Genomic DNA, 24328 nt, shown 5'->3' with positions numbered 1-24328 from the left:
GACAACTTTTTTTTTTTCTCCAAAAATAAGGGGAACAGAGGCAAAAAAGTGAAGGGTAGGGGTTTTCTCTATCTAGTTCAGAACATAGGTCACCATAAAGTTTCGGTACCTATTTCAGCACTGGGTACTTCCTGATTGTGTACATCCTGATGTCTAGACAGAAGAATAAGTCTATTAATTGGTGAAGGCTTAAAAATTAAAAAGAGAAATCTTTCATTCACTTGTTTGTAAGTGAATGGATTTTCTGAGCTTGTCATATACCATGTGACAGCATATTCATGGCTTGTAGAAGTGTGTGTTTTTCCTGATTGTTTTGTCATCATTTTTATTCACTCTCTTCTGTTGTAGTTACTAAATGAATTGAGTGTTGTGGAAGCCGAACTGCTCCTAAAATCCTCCAGCTTGGCAGGAAGTTACACAACAGGACTGTGTGTCTGCATTGTGGCTGTTCTCAGGCGGTATCACAGTTGTCTGATCCTAAATCCTGATCAGACAGCCCAGGTGTTTGAAGGGTTGGTATATAAAATGCCATTACCTTTTTTTTTTTAGTTTTAGAATGTGTCATTTGTGTGGTAAAATGGGATAGTGGTTTTAAGAGGAAAATAGAAGTCATTTCTGTTTTAATAAAAACCTAGTTCATTGTCTTCTTTTATCAGAGAAAATATAAGTAATGTTATTTTTAAAAATTATTATTCCTCCTCCTTTCTTTGATGTCTTCCTTCCCACCCCTGGTGTCTGAGAGTAGAAAGACGGTCATTTATAGCACTCTGTTATTTATGCTGCCCAGCATCTTGGCTTACTGTAAATAGTGAATATTTATAACTTCTCTGTTCATCTAATTTCAGTTTATATTTGCAAAATCCAATATTGAATAAGCTCTGCACATTTCATCATACTAATTTGGTTTTTTATTTCATGTTTGATTAAAAATAACTTTGACAAGATGTAACTGAGAACAAATTATTTTCTCAGTCTTTTTTTTTTTTATGTTTTTGTGTACTGTTGGCTAGGATTTACTCTACTGCCACAATGAAATTTGACTTCGGAATTCCCCTTTTCCCTGCTAGAGACTGAGGTTATATGGACCAAAGAATATTGAGTTCTGAAAAACTTTTGCAAACTTTTGTGTACTTCACATTGATTCCCTGAAGTGTTTTGTTGAGGACAGTGAGTATGGTGAATCATGACTTCTAAAGCCCTATTCAGATTTACGAATCTGAATTACTTGTGCCACTATTGGTGTAGTGTTATGGTAAACCCTTTAAGGGGATTAAAGGTGGTGTCATCAGGCTCGCAGATGGTGTTTATTCTTTGCCTTGTGAACTACTGCAGTGAACAGACACTGCAGTTCTCACTGGAGGAAAATGGCATAGAATCGGAGTAGTAATTGTTCTTCTGATCTAAGGGAGTTATAGAGGATGCCACTGAAAAGAATGGGGTTTATCTTCTTGTGTAAGATAAACTAAGGTAAGTTTTGTTTCTACTTTGAATAAATAAGCAGAATGTAACTCCAAACCTTGAGTTATCAACTTCATGCCAGAATCAGCTCTTGAAAATGAATTTCTCCAATTTTACTTTTTTGAAAAATCGTTTCTTTATAAGGATTTTTGGAATTTAGGAATCTTTTAAAACTAACTGTGAATTTGTGGATCAACTTAATTGATGGATTCCTCCATATACATACACAACTCGTGCAGAAGAATTTTTTTCATTGCTTTTATTTCTTGTTGTGAATGACATTTCTAAAGGACTGTTTATATTAGTACTTCAGTATTAGGAAGCTGATATTCAGTAATTCTCTCTTATTGTGATGATCCATATAATATATAGACATTCCCACTCTTAACAGATTCAAATGATAATGTGTTTTTCAGGATGAGTTTCATTCTCTCTGTATTTCTGTCCTCAGGCTATGTGGTGTGGTAAAACATGTTGTAAACCCCTCAGAATGCTCCTCCCCTGAAAGATGCATCTTAGCCTACCTCTATGATCTTTATGTGTCATGTAGCCACCTCAGAAGTAAATTTGGAGACCTCTTCAGGTGGGTAAAAGGAAAGCACAAGGATGGAAATATGATCATGCCTGTGTTTCTTAGTGATTCCATCATTATTGCCATCTGTTTAATAATGAAAATTATTTCAGTTAGTGGTAATTTTGATGTACTCAAGATTTATTTAAACTGATACTAAAATAATAGTGATAAAAAGATAGACCATTATACAACAGTGTGATAATAGTCCCCTCCCAATTGAAATGACTTTAGGTAATAATTTATCCAAGTCTGTCTAGTTTTATGTCTTCAACAATTAAAAGATATTTCCTTTAAGATTTGACATTCTCTCTAAGTTTTACCTGTAGATAAGTCATATTGAATTAATGACCAGATTTTGATATGTCATTATAATTAAAATTCAATTTGATTATAAATTTAGTAGAGGGTTCATTGAGGCAGTAGTTTTGTGTCTTGCTGGACTTGTATCCCTCTTGGTTTTGATATCCCATTTTCTGAGCTTTTTTTGTGTTAGTATGAGTAGCTCTAGACATGATGAAGCTGTATTTCCTAGTGACTTATGGAATATTTATAGCTTCACTCACTCTTCACAACTTTTTCAAACTATTTGTACTTTTTTTTCCCCACGTTTTCACGTGTGAATGAGCTTTTTAAAAAAATGACCATTATCATCTTTAAATAACATTAAACTAGCATACGTCAAATGCAAGGCAACCTGCTTTATATTACTGATTCTATTTGATTTATATCCAACTTGATAAATACTATCTAATGTTTCCTGGTATAACATAAATATACATGAGATAATTATAAGGTACTGTAAAGTCTGTAGTTAGCTTACTTGCTGTCTTTGACTTTATAGATGGTATTGTTACTGGGTCATGCATTTTATTACTTCCAATAAATCTTATTGCTTAAGCACTTTGCTTAATAATTCCATAAAATTATATTTCTATAAAAGATTTTTATATTTTTAGTCCTTTATTCAGAATTCATATTGAATTCCCTTTTGCATAACGCTAATCTCCTTCAAATTACTGTGTTTAGCTGTGATTACAATTTTGACATGAATTTGAGAGAAATAATTCTGTATTTTGGAACATTCTTCAGAGCTATTTGCATGCTTACTTCACGTCAACTGTGTCTATTTCAAGTGGCATCTGCAACTCCTTGACATGCTTTTTATCTTAGCACTTGTTACCTTTAACAGGGAGCACAAGTGCTGGAACATAAATACTTATTTAATTGTTATTTGAGGAATTTTAGATTATTAATTATAAATAAGGGAGGAGTAGAAAGAGACAATAGCTGGCATACAGAATTTGTGATTCGGAATGAAAAGGAGGGTGATCAATTATAGTTTCCTTTGCTGTCTCACACTTTGTATCTAGTTGTATAAATCCTGTGAGCTCTGCCTTCCAATTATATGGATCATGTAGTGGTCATCTCTTGCTTGGGCAATTGCAGAGTCTTGCTAACTAGTGACTCTGCTTGTGTGCTTGACTCTCTTGGAAATATTCTTAATATACTGTCCAGTAAGGTCATCTTTTAGACTCCCAGATGACTGCAGTGATTCCTTCTAATCAGTATAAAATCTAAGTTCCCTTAGAATCTGTAAGATTCCTTGTCCACCTTCCTTCCTCTTTGCCCGTGGTTCTGGCCACGCAGACCTCCTTCCTGGTCCTCAAGCACTCAGACACTCTATGAATGCTCTTTCCTTGGGCTTGTACGTTTGTTCTTGCCTTACTTACCCAAGCAGGTACTTGTGTGTTCACTTTCACCCTTCATTCACAGCTTTGCATCTCTCACTACCCTACATTAAATAGCAACCCCCTTTGTGGTCATTCTCCAAACCTTAGTATTTGCCACTTCCAGTATATCACAGTATATCAAATTTTTATTTAGAGCCTGGCTCTCTTTGGAATGTTAGCTTCACAAGAGTGGAAACTTTTTCTGTCTCCATTACTACCACATCCCAGTGCCTTGAAGAGTATGCAGCTCTCAGCAGGCCCTGTAGAGATGTTACTTTGTGAACCAAAACACTTGATTGTGGATAAGTTGAATGAATGAAAGTTATATACAAGACAAAATCATATTCTTATCAGTATTGATAAAGAAAAGATGAAAATATATTACCGTGTAATGGGTTAGGTTTCAAAATGATCCTTTGTAAACGACTTGGTGGGGGGGAAGTTTTAGGAAACACTTTCCACACAAATGATATAATAAATACTTCTGTTATGCTACATAGAGGTCTCAGATTTTGTTTATATTTCTCATGATGTGACATTTATCACAGCTCTGTTTTTAATGGTGAACATCCGAAGATAGCACTGTAGCTGTTTTTTAACCCCCTCCTGCTTTGGCAGTGCAGTATAAGTACGATAAATAGGTTAATTTAAGTAATGTACATGTTATGTGTAGAGATTTAGGTACCAGAGGTGAAGTGAGGACTGAGGGTCAGTACGGTAACATATCACAAGTGCACTGTCTAAACCCTCTCCCCCAGAGAAGAGGAAGACAGATGCAGGTTTCTTGGGATATCATTGTTTTGAGACAGAGTCTCCCTTTATTGCCTAGGCTGGGCTTGAACTCCAGGGCTATCGCAATTCTCTCGCCTCAGCCTCACTAGTAGCTGAGGCTGCATGTAAGTGCCGCTACACCTGGTTTCTGGGGATATCCTAAAGGGATGTTTTTAGTTTGAAATTCGGAAAAATGGCTAAACAAGTTACATGCTTAGATACATTTCTGTTACTGTACTAACAAAACCATTTTAATGTTTTTTTTCTGAAACTCATGTATTGTATGAGACAGATATTGGGGAAGTGTAACACGAATCACATGATATTAGTCAGATTTTCATCGTTGTGACACATACTTGAGATAAAAAACTTAAAAGAGAGGATTATTTTGGCTCACAAGTTATTCCATGGTAAGTTAACTCCAAGGGAGAAAAACATCATGAGGGAAGAGCATGGTGGAGGAGGTTTGCTCTCCTCACAGCAGCCAGGAAGCAGAGAGAAAGAAGGAAAGAGCCAGAGAGAGAGGAAGAGGCCACAGATAAGAGTGGAGTGTTTCAGCTTATGCTCCCTGTGACCTGCTGCCTTCCCTAGGCCCCACCTCCTAACAGAACACTCAGCTAATCCCCTGATGATAGCGGCGCTCCCACGGATCAGTCACCTTCCAAAACCCTGTCTCTGAACGCAAGAGCCATTTGGGGGATGTTGTTGTCCCAAAGCAGAATGCTGGTCTGCTACGGCTTGAGCTGTGCCCTGGGTTAGGTGTGGTGGTGGCTGTTTTCTCCAAGATCTTATATCCTCACAACCATCCCAGGGAGTAGAAATGGCTTTTCCTGTTAGCAGTCATCGTTCCTGATTATAACTGACGCTTGGGGAAGCCTTGATTTGAACACAATTCCTTTTGGCCTTAGTATGTATGTTGCTTTAATGGCCTTACCACGCTTTTCTGATACGTGCACTTGCAGAAGGAAAGTGTCAGAGTTGTTGGCTTAATTTCCTATATGTGTGTGACTGAGTGGTAAGAATTAGAGAGTAGTCTACATGGAAGTTTAATTTTTTTAAAACATAGACTGTCATATGGAAAGAATGCAGTAAATGAGGACTAGAAATAAAGGAAAGGAGATGTCACTGTGAGCCACAGCATTTGGACAACTATGCAATGCAGTTAGAGACAGGCACTCTGGAGAAGTCTGCTGACGGAAAATCTTACTGAAGGAAAAGTGGGGTGGAGCTCATCAAAACTGAGGAAGGAAACAAAATTGTCAGGTTTTTAAACACTAAAAGATTGACAGCATTAAGTGGGAAGTTGAGTAAAAACAGTTTGCAGAAAACAGTTTTGCAAAAAAACAATTTGCAGAAGTCTGTATCATTAAATACTTTAGTGCGTGGAGAGTCAGAGGAAACCCAACAGTATGTCTGGATCGGATCGAGGAAGGAGCAAAGTTTGTATTTCATTTAGTGAGAAAGTGAAACAAATTAAGATCTGTTACTTAAGTGAGAGGGAATGAAAAGTTGAGTAGGAAGTGTGACACGCGAAAGACAAAAATAGACGACTAAAAGCCCTAGGGACCATAAAATGGCCATCATTTTGAAAATGTGATGCCTACAGATTCCAGACTTACTTCCCTCAGGGATAGCTGACAAATTTTTATATAAATTGCCTGCAAAGAAAGATGATGGATATAGATGATTTTAACTATTGTGTTTAGTGGATTTTTTTAGTCTTCTCCATGAGATCACTGCTTTCCAGGCACTGTTTGTCACTAGATTTATCTGGGAGAGCTTGTTAAACATACAGAGTCATTGTGTTCACAGTGAGATTTAGGAATCTGTGATTTTAGCAGACATGGCGGGAGTGATTTGGAAAGAGGATGTCTGAAGTTACATTGTAGTAAACGCTGAGCTGAACGATCTGTTTTCTTACAGCTGTGAGCCATGGCACCAATCTAGAGTAAATAATGCATATGTTTTCCAATTTTGAGAGACTCATTCCTAACTCCTATTTAGGTGCAAAAGAATATGAGGTTACAAAAGAGGTCAAAAAGCACTCTAACCACAAATACATTTGCTGCCCCAAAATCTTTTTTTAAAAAAGTAGAGTTTCTGCTGCATAGCAAGAAGAGCCTTGAATATAGAAGGTGAACATTGCTTATAGATGTGCTCACAAAGTGGATATGAATAATTTAGTTTGTATGGAATCTAATATTTGAAATAATATGATCCTCCGTCTTACCCATAGATCAACATTGAAAGACATACATTCCTATTCCCTTTATACTTCTAATGTTCTATATCTGTTCAGATGTAGCTCACTGAAACGTGAAATGTTATTATATGATAAGACTTAAAAGTTTATTAATGCTGCTGAGAAACACAGCACGGTAAATTTTTAGAAATGACATAATCATTTGTTCACTCTCTAGAATTCGTGTATTTTTTATTTCCCTGAAGGAGTGTGCCTTCCTTCCTTCCACGGTTGTGCCACAGTAGTGCCCATAGTAGCCTTGGCATGTGAACATGTGTACCTAGAAGAACGGCTTTTCAGGATACTCAGTTAGCACTACACATCAAACTTCCTTATGTGTAATCGAATCCATTTTTATTCTTAAGTCATAATGCTTTGCAGTTACCCTTAAAAGAGCTTTTGGAAACCTTAGTAAATTCTTTGATGTTTACAGCATGTAACATATAGAAAAGATTTAGAAAATGATCATTTCTAATCAAATGTCTTATTCTTGGTTTGTTTTTCCAGTCCATTAAGCTACTGTTCATTGAGCACTTACTATATTCCAGGCGCTTTGCCCAAGCCTAATTATTAAAATGTTGAAATTAAGAACTCATGATGTGACTTTTCTGGGAAGGTAGTATAGTTGCTGTAATTTAATATGTCTTTAAATGAAATCATTTTCTTGCTGTTCTAGTCTTTTTTTCTTTTTTAACTTTCTTCTTGTAACCTCAGTAGTGCCTGTTCAAAAGTAAAGCAAACCATATACAATAATGTGATGCCTGCAAATTCCAACCTGCGATGGGATCCAGACTTCATGATGGATTTTATTGAGAATCCCTCAGCCCGAAGCATCAACTACGCAATGCTAGGCAAGATCCTTAGTGACAATGCTGCCAATCGCTACAGCTTTGTCTGCAATACCCTCATGAATGTATGTATGGGCCATCAGGATGCTGGAAGGTAAGATGGCTTAGAAAGGTTGTTGCCTCAATACCTCTGTGAAATGAGGCCTTCAGTGGTTGTCTGCGCTCACGTTTGGCTCTCATTACCCTCTTCCCCATTTTCTTTTATTCCTGAATTTACCTCTGCATTTCATAAGCTGAGACAGTGCTTTCTGTCTTATTGTTTTGGTGTAGGACATTTTAGATATAGACTATAAGTAATAGAATCTATTTTCAGAAACATGTAATAAGAATATAAATTACAAGATGCTTATATTGGAAAAACCGTATTTGGACCTACTTACACTAAATAATCTCTTTAAATTTTGACATCTTTAAAATGTAAATTTATAGATCATATTTGTTCACAGAACTGAAAATATGCTAATTCACGTATGTACTGATTATGTATTGTTAACAGCATTAATTATTAGAAAACATTTGAAACCATTTATTTTTGTTTTGCCTAAAGTTTTATAGGTTACTTGGCAAGGGAATACTGTGTCCTTAAATCTAAGAAAATGAATGATTCATTCTGTGATAGTGAAATATATATTCAATACATAGATCTCCTATGGTCATTTCTCTTTTGTACAGGGTTACTTTTCTCTTTCTTTTCTAGGATTAACGACATAGCCAATTTCTCCTCTGAGCTGACTGCTTGCTGTACTGTTCTTAGTTCAGAGTGGCTGGGGGTGCTGAAGGCTCTTTGTTGTTCTTCAAATCACGTGTGGGGGTTTAATGATGTACTTTGCACTGTAGATGTAAGTTTTATTTTTCATTTAAAACTGCAATTAAGAATTTAGCTAGTGGGTAATCTGTTTTTTTGAGTTTTCTAATTGACTCAACTGCAACATTGTAAAATACTCTTTTTGTCTAAAAGAGGTAAACCACAATGTAGTTGCCAAGAATTTAATAAATGAAAAAAATCAAAATAGATGGATTAATCTGTAGCAGTGGTGCCAAGAGTTTCCTTGTTTCCTAAAATTTTCATTTTTCTGAGGTTTTTAAAAAATGTATGGATGATCTTTTCATATCTTTGTTTTAACCGCATGAGTTGGATTCTTCATTGTAAAGGCGATAACAGTTTTACAGTTTGAAGAGAGCCCAGTTTATATCCTGTTTAAGAATATAGATTTTTTTGTGTGTGTTGTGTAAGTAAGCTCAAGAGTAGATTTAGACACTTTTTAATCTTAGTGGTTGTGTTTCCTCCCTGTATGTCTGATTTCCTCAAATGTCACACATCTATGATGTGTGAGTTTCTTTTTTTTTTTTGGTACCGGGGATTGAACTTGGGAATGATGTGTGAGTTTCTTTAAAAAAAAAAAAGTCTTGATTTATAGAAAAATCTGCTTTTTTTCTCCCTATTATCACTTGGAGTAATCTGTTTCCCACAGTATTATATTTTATAATAAAGAGTGATACATTTTTGAAGTTGTTTCTCAATTGAAGGTTTATTCCCTAGTTCCCCTGTCTCGGGACTGGGTGGACAGTCTCATCTTCATATCTCCATTCTGTGGGTAAAGATTTTGTACACATAAAATTTATTAGTGGTGACATTTCTTCTAGACAGAAAAGACTCAAGTTTTCATCTTAGTTCCGTAATTCTTGGTAGAGATTTCCCTACCTTTCCCTGTGACTGAATTATTTACCTTCCTCTGTTTGTTCTTTTTAAATTTAGGAGTCAATTGTAAACTTTCAAAGTTGTTTTTAAAGCAGATTTAATCACATTAAAGAAGTCCAGCCAGTTTTTGCAAAGTGGAACTTGATAATATTAATAAGCCTTGTTTTTCTACTAGAGTGATTGTCCTTGTTTTTCCTGTTTCCAAGTGGTCTTACCTTTAAATGACATATCATATTGCTTTCTGCCAAAAGTACTAATTATACTACTTATTTAGTGATTTTTTTGATTGTGCTTTTTTTGTTGTGTAGCTTTTCAATTGCATGTGCACAGGTTAAAGCCAAGTATTTTTTTACAGCACTTGGATGTGGGTAAACCTCATGCTTTGTTTTAGAAAGTAGCAATGGGCCTTCATGCTAATTATGAAACATTATCATCTCTGTCTTCTTCTTTTTTTTTTTAAATTCTTTTTATTGAGTTTATTGGTACAATCTAGGTATACAATACAGTTACATTCATCATTGGTATCCTGTACCTTTACGATAGGTCTTGATTCTCCTTTTTTCCCCTTGTCCCTGCCCTCCCTTCCCCCCCTCCCCCCTCCCCATTTACAAACACTTTATTTCCATTTTTTCAATTTCTCATATTTTCTTCCTCTCCCTTATTACCTTTCCCCCACCCTTCCCACTTTCCCTACACTTTTAGCCCTTTACTTCCTATTTCACATTATTAATTATCTCATTAGGATTTTGTGTGCTATTATAGTTTTTCACACCAGAGAAACTTTTCGGTATTTCAGTTAAAGAAATCTCTGTATAACTTTTAGCCTTACTTCCTATTTCACATTATTAATTATCTCATTAGGATTTTGTGTGCTATTATAGTTTTTCACACCAGAGAAACTTTTCGGTATTTCAGTTAAAGAAATCTCTGTATGAACATTAAAAATAGGGAATCCCAACATAAAACTAAAAAGGAAAGTAAAAGAGAAAAGGCAATGATGTAAGATTAAAATAATTAATTAATAATTCTGAAAATAAAAATGGTCCCTGAACGTATTTAAATTGCTTCTTGCTCTTGTAGTCTTATCTTATTCTTTTTTTCATTATTTAGAGAATACTTTATTAGTTTCTGTAACCAAACCCATGTAGATGTGACCTTACATATTTAATACAGTGTGTTACCCCTGTGCAAATAGAAAAAAAATGAACATTTTTAGACCGATATGGTTGTCAATTTCTGTACAATACCAACTCAACACAGTAAATTAGGATAACTTTTCCCAAAGTTGACAGCACAGTTAAAGTTTCCAAAAATTCAAATTAAACTAATAATAGCAGTATGTTATGCATCAATTGCAGCAACAGCTTTTCCAGGTTCTGCAGTCATCTGCTAATAAAAAAAATGGTGCCAGTTACTACAGTAGCAGCAGAACTTTGCTGTTTTCTGGGTATTATTCTTTTCTTTGTTTTTTTAATGGAATGTGCTGAATGTCTATAATTTTGTTCATTTCTGTCTTCTGATTAATGTTGGGATTTGAGGTCTTATAGTATTGCCTACATTCTCTTAGGTATTGATCTTTGATAATACTTAAAAAAGGGTGTTAGGTATTAAAACCTGTCAATATTTTTCTTGAAGGTGAGTGACCTTTCATTCCATGATTCATTAGCTACTTTCATTGCTATTCTGATAGCACGACAGTGTTTCTCCCTGGAGGACGTCGTGCAGCACGTCGCACTCCCCTCTCTCCTAGCGGCAGGTAAGGAGGCATCCAGGAGCTGAGTTTATTAGATTTTTGTCTTGTAGTAAACATGGGGAAAGTATAATTTAAGGTGTGTACCTGTTGAAGTGTTGGATGGAGATGACAGAATTTTAATAGCTGTTCTATGCAGAGTCACAGAGATCCCTACTGAACATGAAACTGCTCTTATATTACCTGTCTTAGGGAAGCACTTAGGTTTCTCAGCAAAGTATAGCTAGTGCCTTCTTTTCTTGCTGTCAGGAGAACTTAGTTAAATTATTCCTGAAAATTTATCTTAATTGAAATCCTGAAGGACTTGTTTTTAGCTCTGTTAACAAACCTGCTTCTTTATCCTCCCTTGCCAGCTTGTGGAGATGCGGACGCAGAGCCAGGGGCGAGAATGACATGCAGACTCCTGCTTCATCTCTTCCGAGCTCCACAGGCCTGCTTCTTACCTCAGGCTGCCGGTACGCTGACAGCTGAGAAACCTCTGATCATATTTTCACGTAGAGATATAGGTTCTAAAATAACAAGTGGGCTGTTCATTTTGTAATTTCTTTCCTGATTTTTGTGGGCTTGATCTGGGGGTGATGAATGAGTGAGATAATGCTAGCAAGAGGGCTTTCAGCACCTTGCTCTTACATAATATCAGGATTTTTTGAGAAACAAAAATCAGGACTTCACAGACAATAAAAATACTTTGGCTCTTAGGCCATGCCATGTTGGTGGGCAGCATGATCCTCTAACACATTATGTATGTTGATTTTGAACCAGACCATCCCAACTTAAGGCAGTGGTGATTCATTTATTCTCTTCCTCAGGAAAAGGGAGTAAGAACTGTAGAGGTGTTAGTGAAGTCTGTCTTTGAGGATCATTTCCATATAGATATGTAGGTGTCTGCATGGGAATCTTACTAATCTTTTTGCTACATCTCTCTACAAGCAAAAACATTGTTTTAATAATTAAAAAGAAAAGGTTAAGTAAGAATCCTGGCAGTGTTAGTGAATCCATGTAGCATGAATTAAAGCGAGCTAATGGCAGTTAAGTGCCCACAGCCCAACAATGAAAGGCTTTGCTGACTGTAAATGATTACAGAAGATAGTTAATGATGGTGATGAGGCTATTAAAGGTTTGTTGTTGTTTTCACAGGCAAACCTTTCCCTGGAATAAGATCATCTTGTGATAGACACCTCTTAGCTGCTGCTCATAACAGCATTGAAGTGGGAGCTGTTTTTGCTGTCTTAAAAGCAATTATGATGCTTGGTAAGACTATCCTGGCCCTTAGTTTTTTGATTAATCACCAGAAATGAAGGCAAAATAATTTGTATTCAAGTTAAAATCTAATTAGTATTCTTGGAAACATGGTTTGTTTTGTTTGTTCTGGAAAAATTAATTGACTTTCCCCAAGTCCAAGTATAACTGAACTCCCTAGCGTTCTGTCCCCGAGTAGTGACTCTGGGGGAACTTAAATACAAATACTATTTTTTGGTTTGTTTTATTGCAGGATGTTTTATTCCAATGTAAAATAGATTCGTGGGGTTGTTTTGCCTTTATTGTTGGAATGAATCACACACTAGAAGGGACTGGGTTGATTTAACTAAAGGTTTAAACTTCAGCCAGAGTATATTCTAGGTGCAGAACATCAGAAAACCTGAAATGTTAATCGTACCATTTCTGCTTCTGTTATGACCCTTATCAAGTTTTAAGTCTTCTGCCTTTGTTTTTTTTTTTGTTAGTCAGATGATTATTTCAACCATGTTTATATTATTGATAAGTAAACATTGGGTATCACAGTAGTTTTCAAATTTAATTCCTATTATTAAAAATAGTCTTTTATACCCTTTTTTGTATATATTATCCTGGAGTAATAGCACTGCCTTCTGTTCATGTACTGTGTAGTACCCTGGAACATTTGTTTTGTAAATTTATAAAGGATTGGAATGATTAGCAAATGTTGAATTTATAATGCCTAACTGCAATTTTGAGTACCTCCTTTTGGTGTTGATTAAACTGTAGTTTACCTCTTAATTCTCTTACTCAGTTCCCTTGATTAAAACAGAACGGTTGAATGGCAAAGAATTGCTATAGATTAGTCTTAAAGAACATGAGTGATGGCCCAGTATGGTGGTACACATTGGTAATCTTAACACTCTGGGAGGCTGAGGCAGGAGGATTACAAGTTCAACACAGCTTTGGCTGCATAGCAGTGTAGCTAGGCTCTGTCTCAAAATTTTAAAATAAAGAAAGAAAAGAAGGAAAAACATGAGTGAGGCTATAACCCTGTCCTGCTTGGTGACAAGGGAGAACAGGAGAGTTTTTTTAAATAGAGCAACCTATTGAAAGTTCACAGAAAAACCAGTCTATTCTTTTGAAATGCGCACAAGTTTTAGCAAAAAGGAAAGGCTAGAGCTACCTCGAAAGGCCACAGCTTTTCTTCTGAGCCCTAGGAGTTTGTAGTATTGCAGTCTATGGAACGCTCATTTTAGTGAGTAAAATCTCTTCTCTCTGGTAACATTTGAAGGGAAGGATGGCTAGTCAGCTCTGCTGAATGAATAAACATACAGACCCAGCTAGGCCAGAATTGCACCTTCCTGTGGTATTTCTAGTGCTTATGGGAGAAACTAGCAAATAGATTTTCAATAAACCAATGTTGGAAGTATAACTACATAAGTGACAGGTGTTTTAATGGCAGAAACCGTGATCAGTGCCATCCAGACACTGGCCCCCTGATTTGCAGGACTGGTCTTACTCCAATTAAAATTTGCCTACTTTTTAAAATCCCGGTAATATGAGGGGTTCTCTAGTCTAAGTCTGGATCAAGCTGATTAAATGTCAGGAGAGACCTGAACCACATTCGCACTAAACACTTAGTTTGTGCTCTTGTTTCTGCAGTAGCAGAAGGTTCTGGCACAGCCTCTCACACCTTCTTTACTGCATCATCTCAGTAAATGAGTGTTTTACTCTTTAATTACTCATCAGTGTCCTCCCAGTATCTTTCCAATTCCTGTTTACCAGAATATGTTTTGAGATAGGAAGATGGGAGTGGTGTATTGAATTTGGTTCATAAATTCCATAGTAGTTTAATTTGAAAGGTAGTGATAGTTTTTTTCACCTAAGGGTGAAGAACACATACTAAATTTTGGTGTTTGGTGTTCATTCCTTCAGATTTTAAAAAGTCTCTGTTGAATTATATAAATTCCTGTAGGTAATGTTAGTACTTTTTGTATTCATATTTTATTTGTGAAATGTATGATAGCATATTAGTAGATTGAAATGTATTGTTTATATCTTCTCTTAAGATTTTTAAAGTAAATATTCAGGGTTTTTTTTTTTTAGCAGAATCAAAATCTTTTCTTGGTTGAGAAAGGCATTTTGGGTTTTAAAAGGTGTTTTGCACTGATTTGGGCTTAGTTTTACTCACTTATTGAAGGCCATGAAGGCCTTACCTATGTTGATTTTTTTCATTTCAGGAAATTTTCTTATAAAGGCTTATTTTGATCCTGTTAGCAGCCAAAACTTTGAAGGCTCTGCTGTTTGGCAACCCTTGTTACCAAATTATATGAATCTTACTTTTAAAATATGACAATTTTTTTTAATCTCTGAAGATTTTGTCTGGCTAGTCAAATGTATTCTGTTCAGCTTTTTCCTCCCAGAACTTTGTCGTGAGGATAACACTTTCCTTACCTTCATTTCACTAATAAATTAGAGATTGATCAGACAAGGTTTTCTAATTTGGATGTTACAGAGCGGAAGGTGAAGACAGGGGTTATTCAATGAATGCCCTACTTTACAGGGCTTCCTTAGTATGCATTGCCCTTTTCCATTCCCAGGGAAATAAATCTCTCTTGTCAAGAAGTTGATAGTAAGGTGAGCTAAGGCAAAACTTTTCTCTTGACCTATGGATAGAAAATAAGTCATTGTAAGAGAAGAAATGGAAAAGGGACATCTAATAGGGTGAGTAACCCATTTTTCCTTGTCTATAAGTCAAATGAATTTGAGTATCTTCATGCTTAAATTTTTGCTGAAATCACTGTTCTGTGATTATTGTGATTCATAATGGCCTTTCCAAGTCTGGCGAGTGTGCCTAATTCTGTAAGCAAAAGAAGGAATGAGTTTTGAACTTACTTTTTCTCCATGTCTGATAGTTTGCTGGGTTCTTTCATTTATTCTCTTGATCCATTCTCTCATTGCTGAACAATTGGCTATGTGATAATAATACCATTTACATATTTAAATCCCTAAGAGATAGCCTCATTTTCTTCTCAAATATTTGGCAATATTTTGAACTTCTGTGATTTTGCTTTTGTGATTCTGTCATTTAGGAGATGCCAAAATTGGCAGTAACAATGTCAGCTCTTTAAAGAATGATGACTTTGCCATGAGAAGTTTACGGCGTGATGGGAATGCTGAAGATGTCTGGACCGCCTCTCAAAATGCAAAATCCTGTGGGAAAAGCATTTCCATAGAGACTGCCAATCTAAGAGAATATGCTCGATATGTCCTGAGGACTATCTGTCAACAGGTATTCTCCAGTTCATTTTGCCTTTCACTTTGAAAATGTAACAACTTTGAAGGGAGTTGCTCACTATGTAGGGAACTTGTATACAGATGATCCTTTTTTCTACTTTTATTTTGAAATAATTTTAAATGTTTAAAAAAGTTACAGTAATAATAGTGAACTACAGTATATTCTTTATAGATACTGATTTTTTACATTTTGCCACATGTGCTTTATAATTCTGTTTGAGTGTGAATGTGAATATATATTTTTTCTGATCCCTTTGAAAGTAAACAGTGGTGTTATTTTATACTTCTTTGCTTTTGAATACCTCAGTCTTCATGACATAATCAAAGTATAGTTACTAAATATCAGAAAATTTACTATCGGTATAGTAGTTTTTTCTGATCGTTAGGCCACATTCCGGTTTGGTCATTTCTCCTAGCACTATTCATTTGTCTCAGATTTCCTGAAGATTAGCTTCGGATTATGCACCCCTGGCCAAGAGACTACAGAAGTGAAGTTATGTTTTTCCGGGTACCCACATCTTAAGGCACACAGTTTCTCTTTGTACCTTATTGCTGATTTAAGATTGATTGAGGTGTCTCCATTTAGTTTCAAAATTTTTCCATTCTATTGTTACTATTTTACCTCTTGGAATTAATAAGGAATCTCTGGGGAGACACTTTAAGATGATGCAAATTTCCCCATCCCTCATAAGCATCCATTTATACTCTTGTCTAAACCAGTTGTTTCTATTACGTTTGCAAAATGGTAACACCCCTCCGTTTCCTCCTTTTCTTCCACAAATTCATTTTTTTTCCTACTTAAGGAAAACCCTGTCCTCTTAGTTACTTGTTCGTTTATTTTTCATATCCATATGTCCTTTGTTATTTTAATCTTCAAGCTGTTCCAGATTTGTTTCTTATTTTCTGGCCTGTCCTGTACTTGCCCTGGCTTAGGGCTGAAATCACTCATTCCTCCTCGGAATGCTGGTTCTGTTTAGTAGAGAATGGTGCTTAGAAAGCACGAACTAATATAGTGTATGACCGTTTTATGGAGTGTCGCTGTTTCTGGATCTCTCAGCAGACAGAGCTAGGAACAGACTACTTCCATATACATGTGTGTGTGTGTGTGTGTGTGTGTGTGTGTGTGTGTGTGTGTGTGTGTGTGCATGTGTGTGTGCATGCCCTCCTGTTGTGTGCAATTATAAGTTCATATGACTTCTCCAGTTCTAATCCAACACTGTGAAGTCGTGCTTTATTTTCCCCTAATGTATGTTATTATCTCCTTCTTGCAAAGTAAGAACCTTGCTTTTTCATAACATCAGCTTACTTACTCATTTGCTTAATTCTGCAGTGCACCTGAAATACTATGGTTTCAGAATTGTTAGCCATATTACTCTAGGAAAAGCAAGTTACTAAAAAGAGTTGAAGATTAGTTTGTGTTTCCTTTTTTCCTATGGGTTTATAATATTGCATTCAAAGGTTGAGCTTTATTTAGTATAAATATATTCTGTATTTACAATAGAAGTAGGTTTGTTTTTAACTTCAATGTAAATTCTGTTCTCTCCCAGTTCTTTCTATAGAATTAGATACAAAAGTCACACTGCCTACAAAAAAAGTATATTCAGAGATGTGTCCTCTCTCCCATACCCTTGTACTCTATGCCACTCCCTGCCCCAGCTAACCTTTCATTATCTTCATATTTTTCAAACAAAAAGTTCTTGCTTAAGAAAAAGTGATATGCTTTATGTGTTTTGTATTTTACTATAGATGTAAAGTTGTATCATGTTCTTGCATGTTAAAGGCCTATTCTAAACATGATAAAAATTAGCTGAATAGTCATATAGATGCTGAAAAAGGAGTTGTGCTTTGTTTCCCAGGGTGAGTGCACATAGTATCACTGGGGAATTTACAAGTTTTTTGATTCCTAGAGCTCCAGAAAGGCTGGTGGGCTTCCTCATCAGCTGGTGAGTGTAGGCTCCTTGCAGCTGGTCCCGAAAGGTTGCTGTCTGAGCCCTGTGTGAGGATCTTGGGTAGTGTGGGCCTAGCCTACCACAGCCAAATGGAAGGAAGGGAGGAAGGGAGGGAGGAAAAGAATTTGAAGCCTAGGGGGGAAAATCTTAAAAACAGTATCTTAGTACCTCTACCTGTGTTTGATTTAATTGGTCTAATGTGGGACCTGAATATGGAATTCTTTAAACTCCTGAGGTGATTTTAATGAACAGTCAGTATTGAATCTCTGCTGTGGTGGTTAAGAAACCGACTTCATCTGAAGTATATCTGGGTTCAAATTGAGCTGTTATTACTGTTGTTGATTTCTTACACCATCTACCATAGTATAAAAATTTGCCCTTGAAATAATGGTGAAAAAAAAGTGCTAGATTAAATTGGGAGAAACTTGAGGGCAATTAGCCATATGCATCCATAGCCTTAAACTTTTGTTATACTCTTTGCCCCAGTAGTTCCAGTTCTTTCAAATTATCATAAGAGAATGATTGTACAGAAGGTAGATGAACACAATTTTTTATTTCTTAGAGTAGCATGCATAATAGTAGTAAAAAGGATGATAATTTTTAAAATATCTGCTATAGCATGTTCTGTCTGTTTAGTGATCTATCAGTATTAGTGATACACCATAAAGATTTTGAAGAGCATATATAATATGGAATCATTATATACCATATTTTAAAAGAACTGATTACAAAACAGCCATAAATTAAGGCCCCATTTCCCATTTTGATATATGCCAATATTTTTTCTTTTTTTTCAAATAAATTTAAAAAAAATTTTTCTTTAACCAAGGAACACTATTTTTAAGAAATCAAACATGCTAGAAATTTGTTTTTAAAAATTTTCCACTTATTTCTTGTAATTTTCTAAATTGGAAGATTCTTACCAACTTTATATGCCTTTTTGCTCTGTGAACTTTAGTCCATATTCATCGTTAAATAGAAAGTTAGTGCCTGTCAATCTAACTGCCATGTTGTTTCTAGGAATGGGTAGGAGAGCATTGCTTAAAAGAACCTGAAAGATTATGTACAGACAAAGAGCTTATCCTGGACCCTGTGCTTTCCAATATGCAAGCGCAGAAATTGTTGCAGCTTATCTGTTATCCTCATGGCATTAAAGAGTGTACTGATGGAGATAACTTGCAAAGGCAACACATTAAGCGCATTCTTCAGGTAAGTGGTGCACCCCAAACACTGTGTTTGTGTCATTCAGCAATTCTTTGTAACCTATCAGGAGTTATTTCCTCCTCCTTTTACTTTCTCCCTCCCTTTCCCCACTGCTGCTTCCCACCCCACCCCGTCTCTGTCTCTGTCTCTGTCTCTGTCATTTCTGATTTTTTACTTCAATTAATTCTGAGTTTCATTCCCCCAGTTTTTCTTGTTTTGCTATGCTGTTGCCAAGGTTTATCGTTAGGTAGATATAAATGCTGCCAATTTTATATATTTATCAGACAAATGTTAATATTGTAGCAGCACTGTATTTACATGAGAAATAGTCTGAGGAGGGGTAATCTTAATGTATTATCCAAGAAATATTAAAGTTATCTTGGGTTAGAGTTGGTTAGATAGATGGCTTTTGATAGGTAAAATGCTTGTTTTGTTACTTGTTCTTAGTTCGTAGCTGAGTCAGTTACATTATGTGATGTTATTCTTTTTTTTTTTTTTTTTTTTTTTTTTTTTTTTTTTTGGTACCGGGGATCAAACTCGGATCCTTGTGCTTGCAAGGCAGGCAGCAGAACCGCTGAGCTAAATCCCCGGCCCGATGTTATTCTTTTGTGTGTGTCTATGCTGAATATAGGGTTACAAGCTGAATACAGGGTTACAAGCCTTTAATGTAAATTCTTTGTGTATCATTCTTTTCTTTCTTGAGAGATGAAATACCACAAGCATTTATTATATGTTAAAATTGAGTGGTCCTAAGGTTTCAATTCTTTCTCTTTAAACCAGAATCTTGAGCAGTGGACATTGAGACAGTCCTGGCTTGAGCTTCAATTAATGATCAAACAGTGCTTGAAGGACCCTGTGAGTATATATTGAACACATGTATGTGAATGAAATCTTTTGAAAAGCAAAACTACATTGATGTTTGAGGATAAAGGAATACATATGTGCTAGCTTTCTTACATCTAACTCTAGGGCTCTGGTTCTGTGGCTGAAATGAACAACTTACTGGACAATATTGCTAAGGCAACAATAGAGGTATTCCAGCAGTCTGCAGACCTAAATAATAACTCTTCTAATTCTGGCATGAGTCTCTTCAACCCAAATGGTATTGGAAGTGCTGATACAAATAGCACGAGACAGAATGGAATAAAGACATTTCTAAGGTATTTTTGTGTAGTTTTATTGGGCTATCATTAATTTTTCACATGTAATAGTAAATTTTATTTGTATAATAGTTATTTTTCTATTACGCTAAAGGAAATGTGAAAAAATACTTGTACGTGACAGTGACTTATTTAATAAGTGAAAGAGTGAAGCTGGTGTGGATGATATTCTTAGCATTTTAAATATTTGGTTAAGTAGGCCTTGAGACCTTGGAACTACTGATGAATTCAGGGTTGATTTGTGTCTTCAGTGTCCCTTAGGATACTTATGTTCCATGGTAAACATTCTACAGAAAGCACATTTTCTGCCATCTGGATGAGCTGGCAGGTTTGGACAAATATTGTATTTGTTTAGAATTAGCACCAGTAGGCATATGAAAATATGAAATCCTTTAATCATGAAAGGCAGATTTATCGCATATCACCATTTTGCTAAAAACATATAACTAGTGTGTTTAAAACTTAAAACTACTAGTTATTATTGTACTTAACCATAACATTTTGTAACCATGACAGAAAAGCATATTGTTTTTTTGGAAAAACAATGACTGATTCTTACTAATCGGAAACAAGAATCATAGAAAAATACTAGAAAGTAGATTTGTTTGCAATATCCTCCCAGAATTGCACCTTTTATTGTTCTTCTAAAAGTAAGTGGAAAGTATAAACAAGTATCTGGTCTCTAGCAGGAGGAAAGAGAAATGAAAGAGAACTTTTCGAATAGCCTGTGCCTGTCACATCAGAGTTTCAGCCAAAACTGCGAGAGCAGAGACTCAGGCTGCTTCCTCGGGTGTAACACCTGTTTCTGATTTTAGTTCCTCTGAACGCAGGGGCGTGTGGTTGGTGGCCCCCCTCATCGCCAGGCTGCCAACCTCTGTGCAGGGGCGAGTACTGAAAGCTGCTGGGGAAGAGCTGGAGAAGGGGCAGCACTTAGGCTCATCTTCCAAAAAGGAGCGAGACAGACAGAAACAGAAAAGGTACGGCTGGAAGATTTGTCTCTTTACGGGGAAGTTTAGAAAGCACCCAGGGTAGTCTTGTGTTCTCATTCCATTCAGAGGCCACTAGTATTTATTTTTAAACAGAATGGGAAAGAAATACTCTATTAGGGAAGGCTGTGTTCCTAAAAAGTTCCAGGTAATACAGATGGAACACTAGTTCTCAGTTCTGTCTGTGTATCCAAGTTACTGTTGTACCTTTGAAAGCACTTTTGAACTCCATTTCTAATCAGGCTAATCAGACTGGCTATGCCACCTGCCTTATATATTTCATTTGTAATTATTTCTCATTTTCTGAATTAGGAGCTGATGTTACAAGACATACAATTACTTTTAATTCTGTCGTGCTAGATCCTGAAATTATTACTAATATTTTAACATTTAGGTCTCTTCATCCTGACTAGATAATGAATCTCTTAAGCTACCAAAGCTGATGTTTTCTTAATAATTTATTTTATGCCTAAGAAAAGGTTTACAGCAATTTCTTTTGCAAACTGGTCATATTATTGAGGAAGAATAGAACTTCACATTGTGAATTTAGCATCACGAGAATAAAGGAAAAGGTAGTAGTTTCTCCCATTTTATAAAAATACCAAACATTTTTTTTATTCCTTAGTCAATAATACTGTCATATCTGCCCTTTCTTGACATGTTATGAAATGCTGTTTCCTATATAAACTCATTGTACACGTGGCCTTTAAGATTCTATCAGCAGTCGCATGGCACCTGCTCTCATTATCTGCTTTTTACAGTGGAGAAGCCGAGGCCGTACACGGTTACTTAAGTGGACGCACAGCAAAGGCGAGGAAGTATGTTTAAGCCCAAGGGGGCTGGCTTCTGAGGCTGTGCTAACTATAGTGCATTTTGTGGAGACCTAGCAGTGCACACATTTGACCTGTCACCTGATACTTCACCATCTTTGCCAATGTTAATTAGCCAAGCAGAACATACAGATATAATTTTCAAAGTATGTTTGCTAGTGGATGATTATGTGTGTGCCGCTTGACTTCCCCGGAGGACAGATGGTCTCTCAGAGGTGGAAGGTAGTTCTTAAGTCAGTGACTCTCAGTTCTTCCCGTAAAGGATGGAGCTGATTGAAATATTCTGGCTTGGATTTCATTTTAAGCAATTTTTATGTGTGCCTATAGTTTGTCAGTTTTCTCTGATTAAGAGTATTTTATTAAAATGCCAATTTAAAAATAGAATTTTTGCCAGTGTCTCGAAGCCCTTTTGCCAGTAGAGACCATGAACTGTGGAGGTGGGCACTAGAGTTTGCTAGCAGCAACCCAGGCCTTGCTACTAATACTAGTTTTACCAGTACCGTGCTGTTTGATCTCAAAAACTATGCTGGAAAGCAAAACAGATCTGAAAAATAATCGCAGAACATATAAAAGCCTATTTTCTAGACTTTACAAGTTTATGGTGAAAAGTTTCTCAATTTATTATTTTATTGCATGTATGAATAAATATTCTTTCTGATGTATATTTTAAGATTCTACTTACTACTGTAAAACACAAATTCCTGATCTTCCTCAGCTCCCCACCACATGTTCACATGCAGTATGGACTGCTGGTGTGTGAATGCCTTCCAGGGTAATAAAGCCTATAAAATCAAATAGAAGCATTACAGTTGCTTTTACTCTCATAAGTAGAGGTATGATTTAACTTTTCAAGTGTTCTTTGGTAATTTCCACCCCCTCCTTTATGTAGTCATAAAATAAACAGTGAATAAAAGGGAAGACTTGGATATTGGAACAGGAAACAATCTGTTCTTTCTAACTAGACTGGCTGTGATTACTTCCTTTGCAGTATGTCTCTTTTGAGTCAGCAGCCTTTCCTCTCACTGGTTCTCACCTGCCTTAAGGGACAAGACGAACAGCGGGAAGGTCTCCTGACATCTCTCCAGAATCAAGTTAACCAGGTAGAGTACGGTATAGTATTAAGTCAGGCAACCACCTTTTTAATGGTATTCATTGTTTCCTTTCAAGTACCAAGATTAAACATATAAAGGCACAGCATATCTTGTTGAGATGCTGGGAAGCAATAATTTGTGCCCTGTTCTTCAGCCTGGCATTCTCGTCACCTCAAGGTGAACAATTTTATATTATGTATGTGTAACTGTACATGTGCATATATGTAATAAAATATATGTGTACAGACTCTAAAAGGAAATTCTTACATGTTGCCTGCACCTTTGGAGCATAGTGCCTGCCCCTCTCCTAACTCTGCCTCATAAGTGAAGATCTGGAAGGGTCTGTGTTGTAATAGGGATGGTACAAGAGACAGGAACTTGTCCTTCCTCCTTAGGCTGAGCTTCCACATGATAGGGAGGCCTCGACCTGACTCTGAAGCTTCAGGAAGTTAATTTTATTGGCCTCCCAGACATCAGTTTGATCCAGGTTGAAAGCGTAAGAAACTCACTCATAAAACAGAAGGTATTGCAAAAGAATTTGAAAGTTACCTTTTCACCAGCCCTGATTCTTATTGATGTTTGAGGTACTTGGTATTCTATGAACTGCACAGAAACTAAATGAACTAGAAATTGGAGAGCATTAAATCAAGGACAGTGGATGGATTGGCTGTGTAAGACATTTGTCCTGATGCAGAGCCAGCTGGCCTCCTTGTGGTGCTGTGACTTACAACACTGTCTTTCCCCTGAATGTTACTGTGTGGACATGGACAAGGATTCTTGTTTTTCTCATCAGCTGTAGTAGAAACTTGCAGTTAGAAATAAGGCCCTGGATAATGTACATTTTTTGTCTTCCACTTTTCTTACCACCAGTTATGACCTTGCTCATCCACACTTGTCACAGTTACTGGTTTCTGTTCCCCAAACTTGCCAAACAAGTTTCACTTTTAATACCCACTCAGATTTTCTTCCCTTTAGCCGAAAGGATTCCTTCTGGGATAGTAGCCTTCATTTAGGTCTCTTCATTTAGGTCTCTGTTCAGACGATACCTTCTTTATTTTTATTTTATTTTTTTGGTACCAGGGATCAAACTTGGGTCCTTATGCTTTCGAGGCAGGCAGCAGAACCACTGAGCTAAATCTCCAGCCCCAGATGATTCCTTCTTAATGAGGCCACAGTCACCTTGAAAACGGGACCTCTGTTGTTCTTTCTTCCCTTGCCCCACTTCATAGCCCTTGCTCAGGTTGACTTGTATTCATTGTTCCATTAGTAGATGAGCTCCGTGAGAGCTGGGTAGGTAACTGTCCTGCACCCCAGTTCAAGCTCGGAAGAGATCCGTGTCGTTCCCACGTGGGATTTGGGAAGTGCCCGTGCCCACTTCTCTCTTACCGTGTGCTGCACTTACATGTCAGCCATCGGCACGGATTACTCTGCATGTGTCTCATTTCACCTCTTGTGAAATGACTTTCATTAGCTACTGGACTTTTTTCTTGTTGTTGGTGTTTGTTTGCTTGTGTCATACGAT

General features: G+C 36.5%; 2 protein-coding genes across 12 annotated transcripts in view; one reads left to right on the top strand and one right to left on the bottom strand.

Annotated features, from left to right (window-relative positions):
* Med12l (mediator complex subunit 12L) overlaps window positions 1-24328 on the top strand; it is a 305898-nt gene that overhangs the window by 231409 nt on the left and 50161 nt on the right. For 9 of the 11 annotated variants that reach the window (XR_004515566.1, XR_004515567.1, XM_033759546.1 and 6 more), the window contains 13 exons: window positions 349-512; window positions 1910-2041; window positions 7490-7717; window positions 8321-8462; window positions 10958-11078; window positions 11426-11527; window positions 12210-12323; window positions 15383-15582; window positions 18557-18745; window positions 19520-19594; window positions 19709-19899; window positions 20715-20876; window positions 22704-22815. Coding sequence is in view for 9 of the 11 variants with exons in the window: in XM_033759546.1 (XP_033615437.1) it covers window positions 349-512; window positions 1910-2041; window positions 7490-7717; window positions 8321-8462; window positions 10958-11078; window positions 11426-11527; window positions 12210-12323; window positions 15383-15582; window positions 18557-18745; window positions 19520-19594; window positions 19709-19899; window positions 20715-20876; window positions 22704-22815 (1932 nt within the window). In the remaining 2 variants the exon portion in view is untranslated. The remainder of the gene's footprint in view (window positions 1-348; window positions 513-1909; window positions 2042-7489; window positions 7718-8320; window positions 8463-10957; window positions 11079-11425; window positions 11528-12209; window positions 12324-15382; window positions 15583-18556; window positions 18746-19519; window positions 19595-19708; window positions 19900-20714; window positions 20877-22703; window positions 22816-24328) is intronic. The other 2 variants (XM_033759540.1, XM_033759541.1) reach the window with 2 other exon arrangements.
* Window positions 1-24328, bottom strand: part of P2ry12 (purinergic receptor P2Y12) — a 44232-nt gene that overhangs the window by 17179 nt on the left and 2725 nt on the right. The gene's annotated exons all lie outside the window — the stretch shown is intronic.

The sequence above is a fragment of the Fukomys damarensis genome, unplaced genomic scaffold (assembly GCF_012274545.1).
Source record: "Fukomys damarensis isolate Sample0158 unplaced genomic scaffold, DMR_v1.0_HiC HiC_scaffold_37, whole genome shotgun sequence".
Lineage (NCBI taxonomy): Eukaryota > Metazoa > Chordata > Mammalia > Rodentia > Bathyergidae > Fukomys > Fukomys damarensis.
Note: the sequence above shows the minus strand (reverse complement) of the source record. Positions and strands in the feature narration are given on the sequence as shown.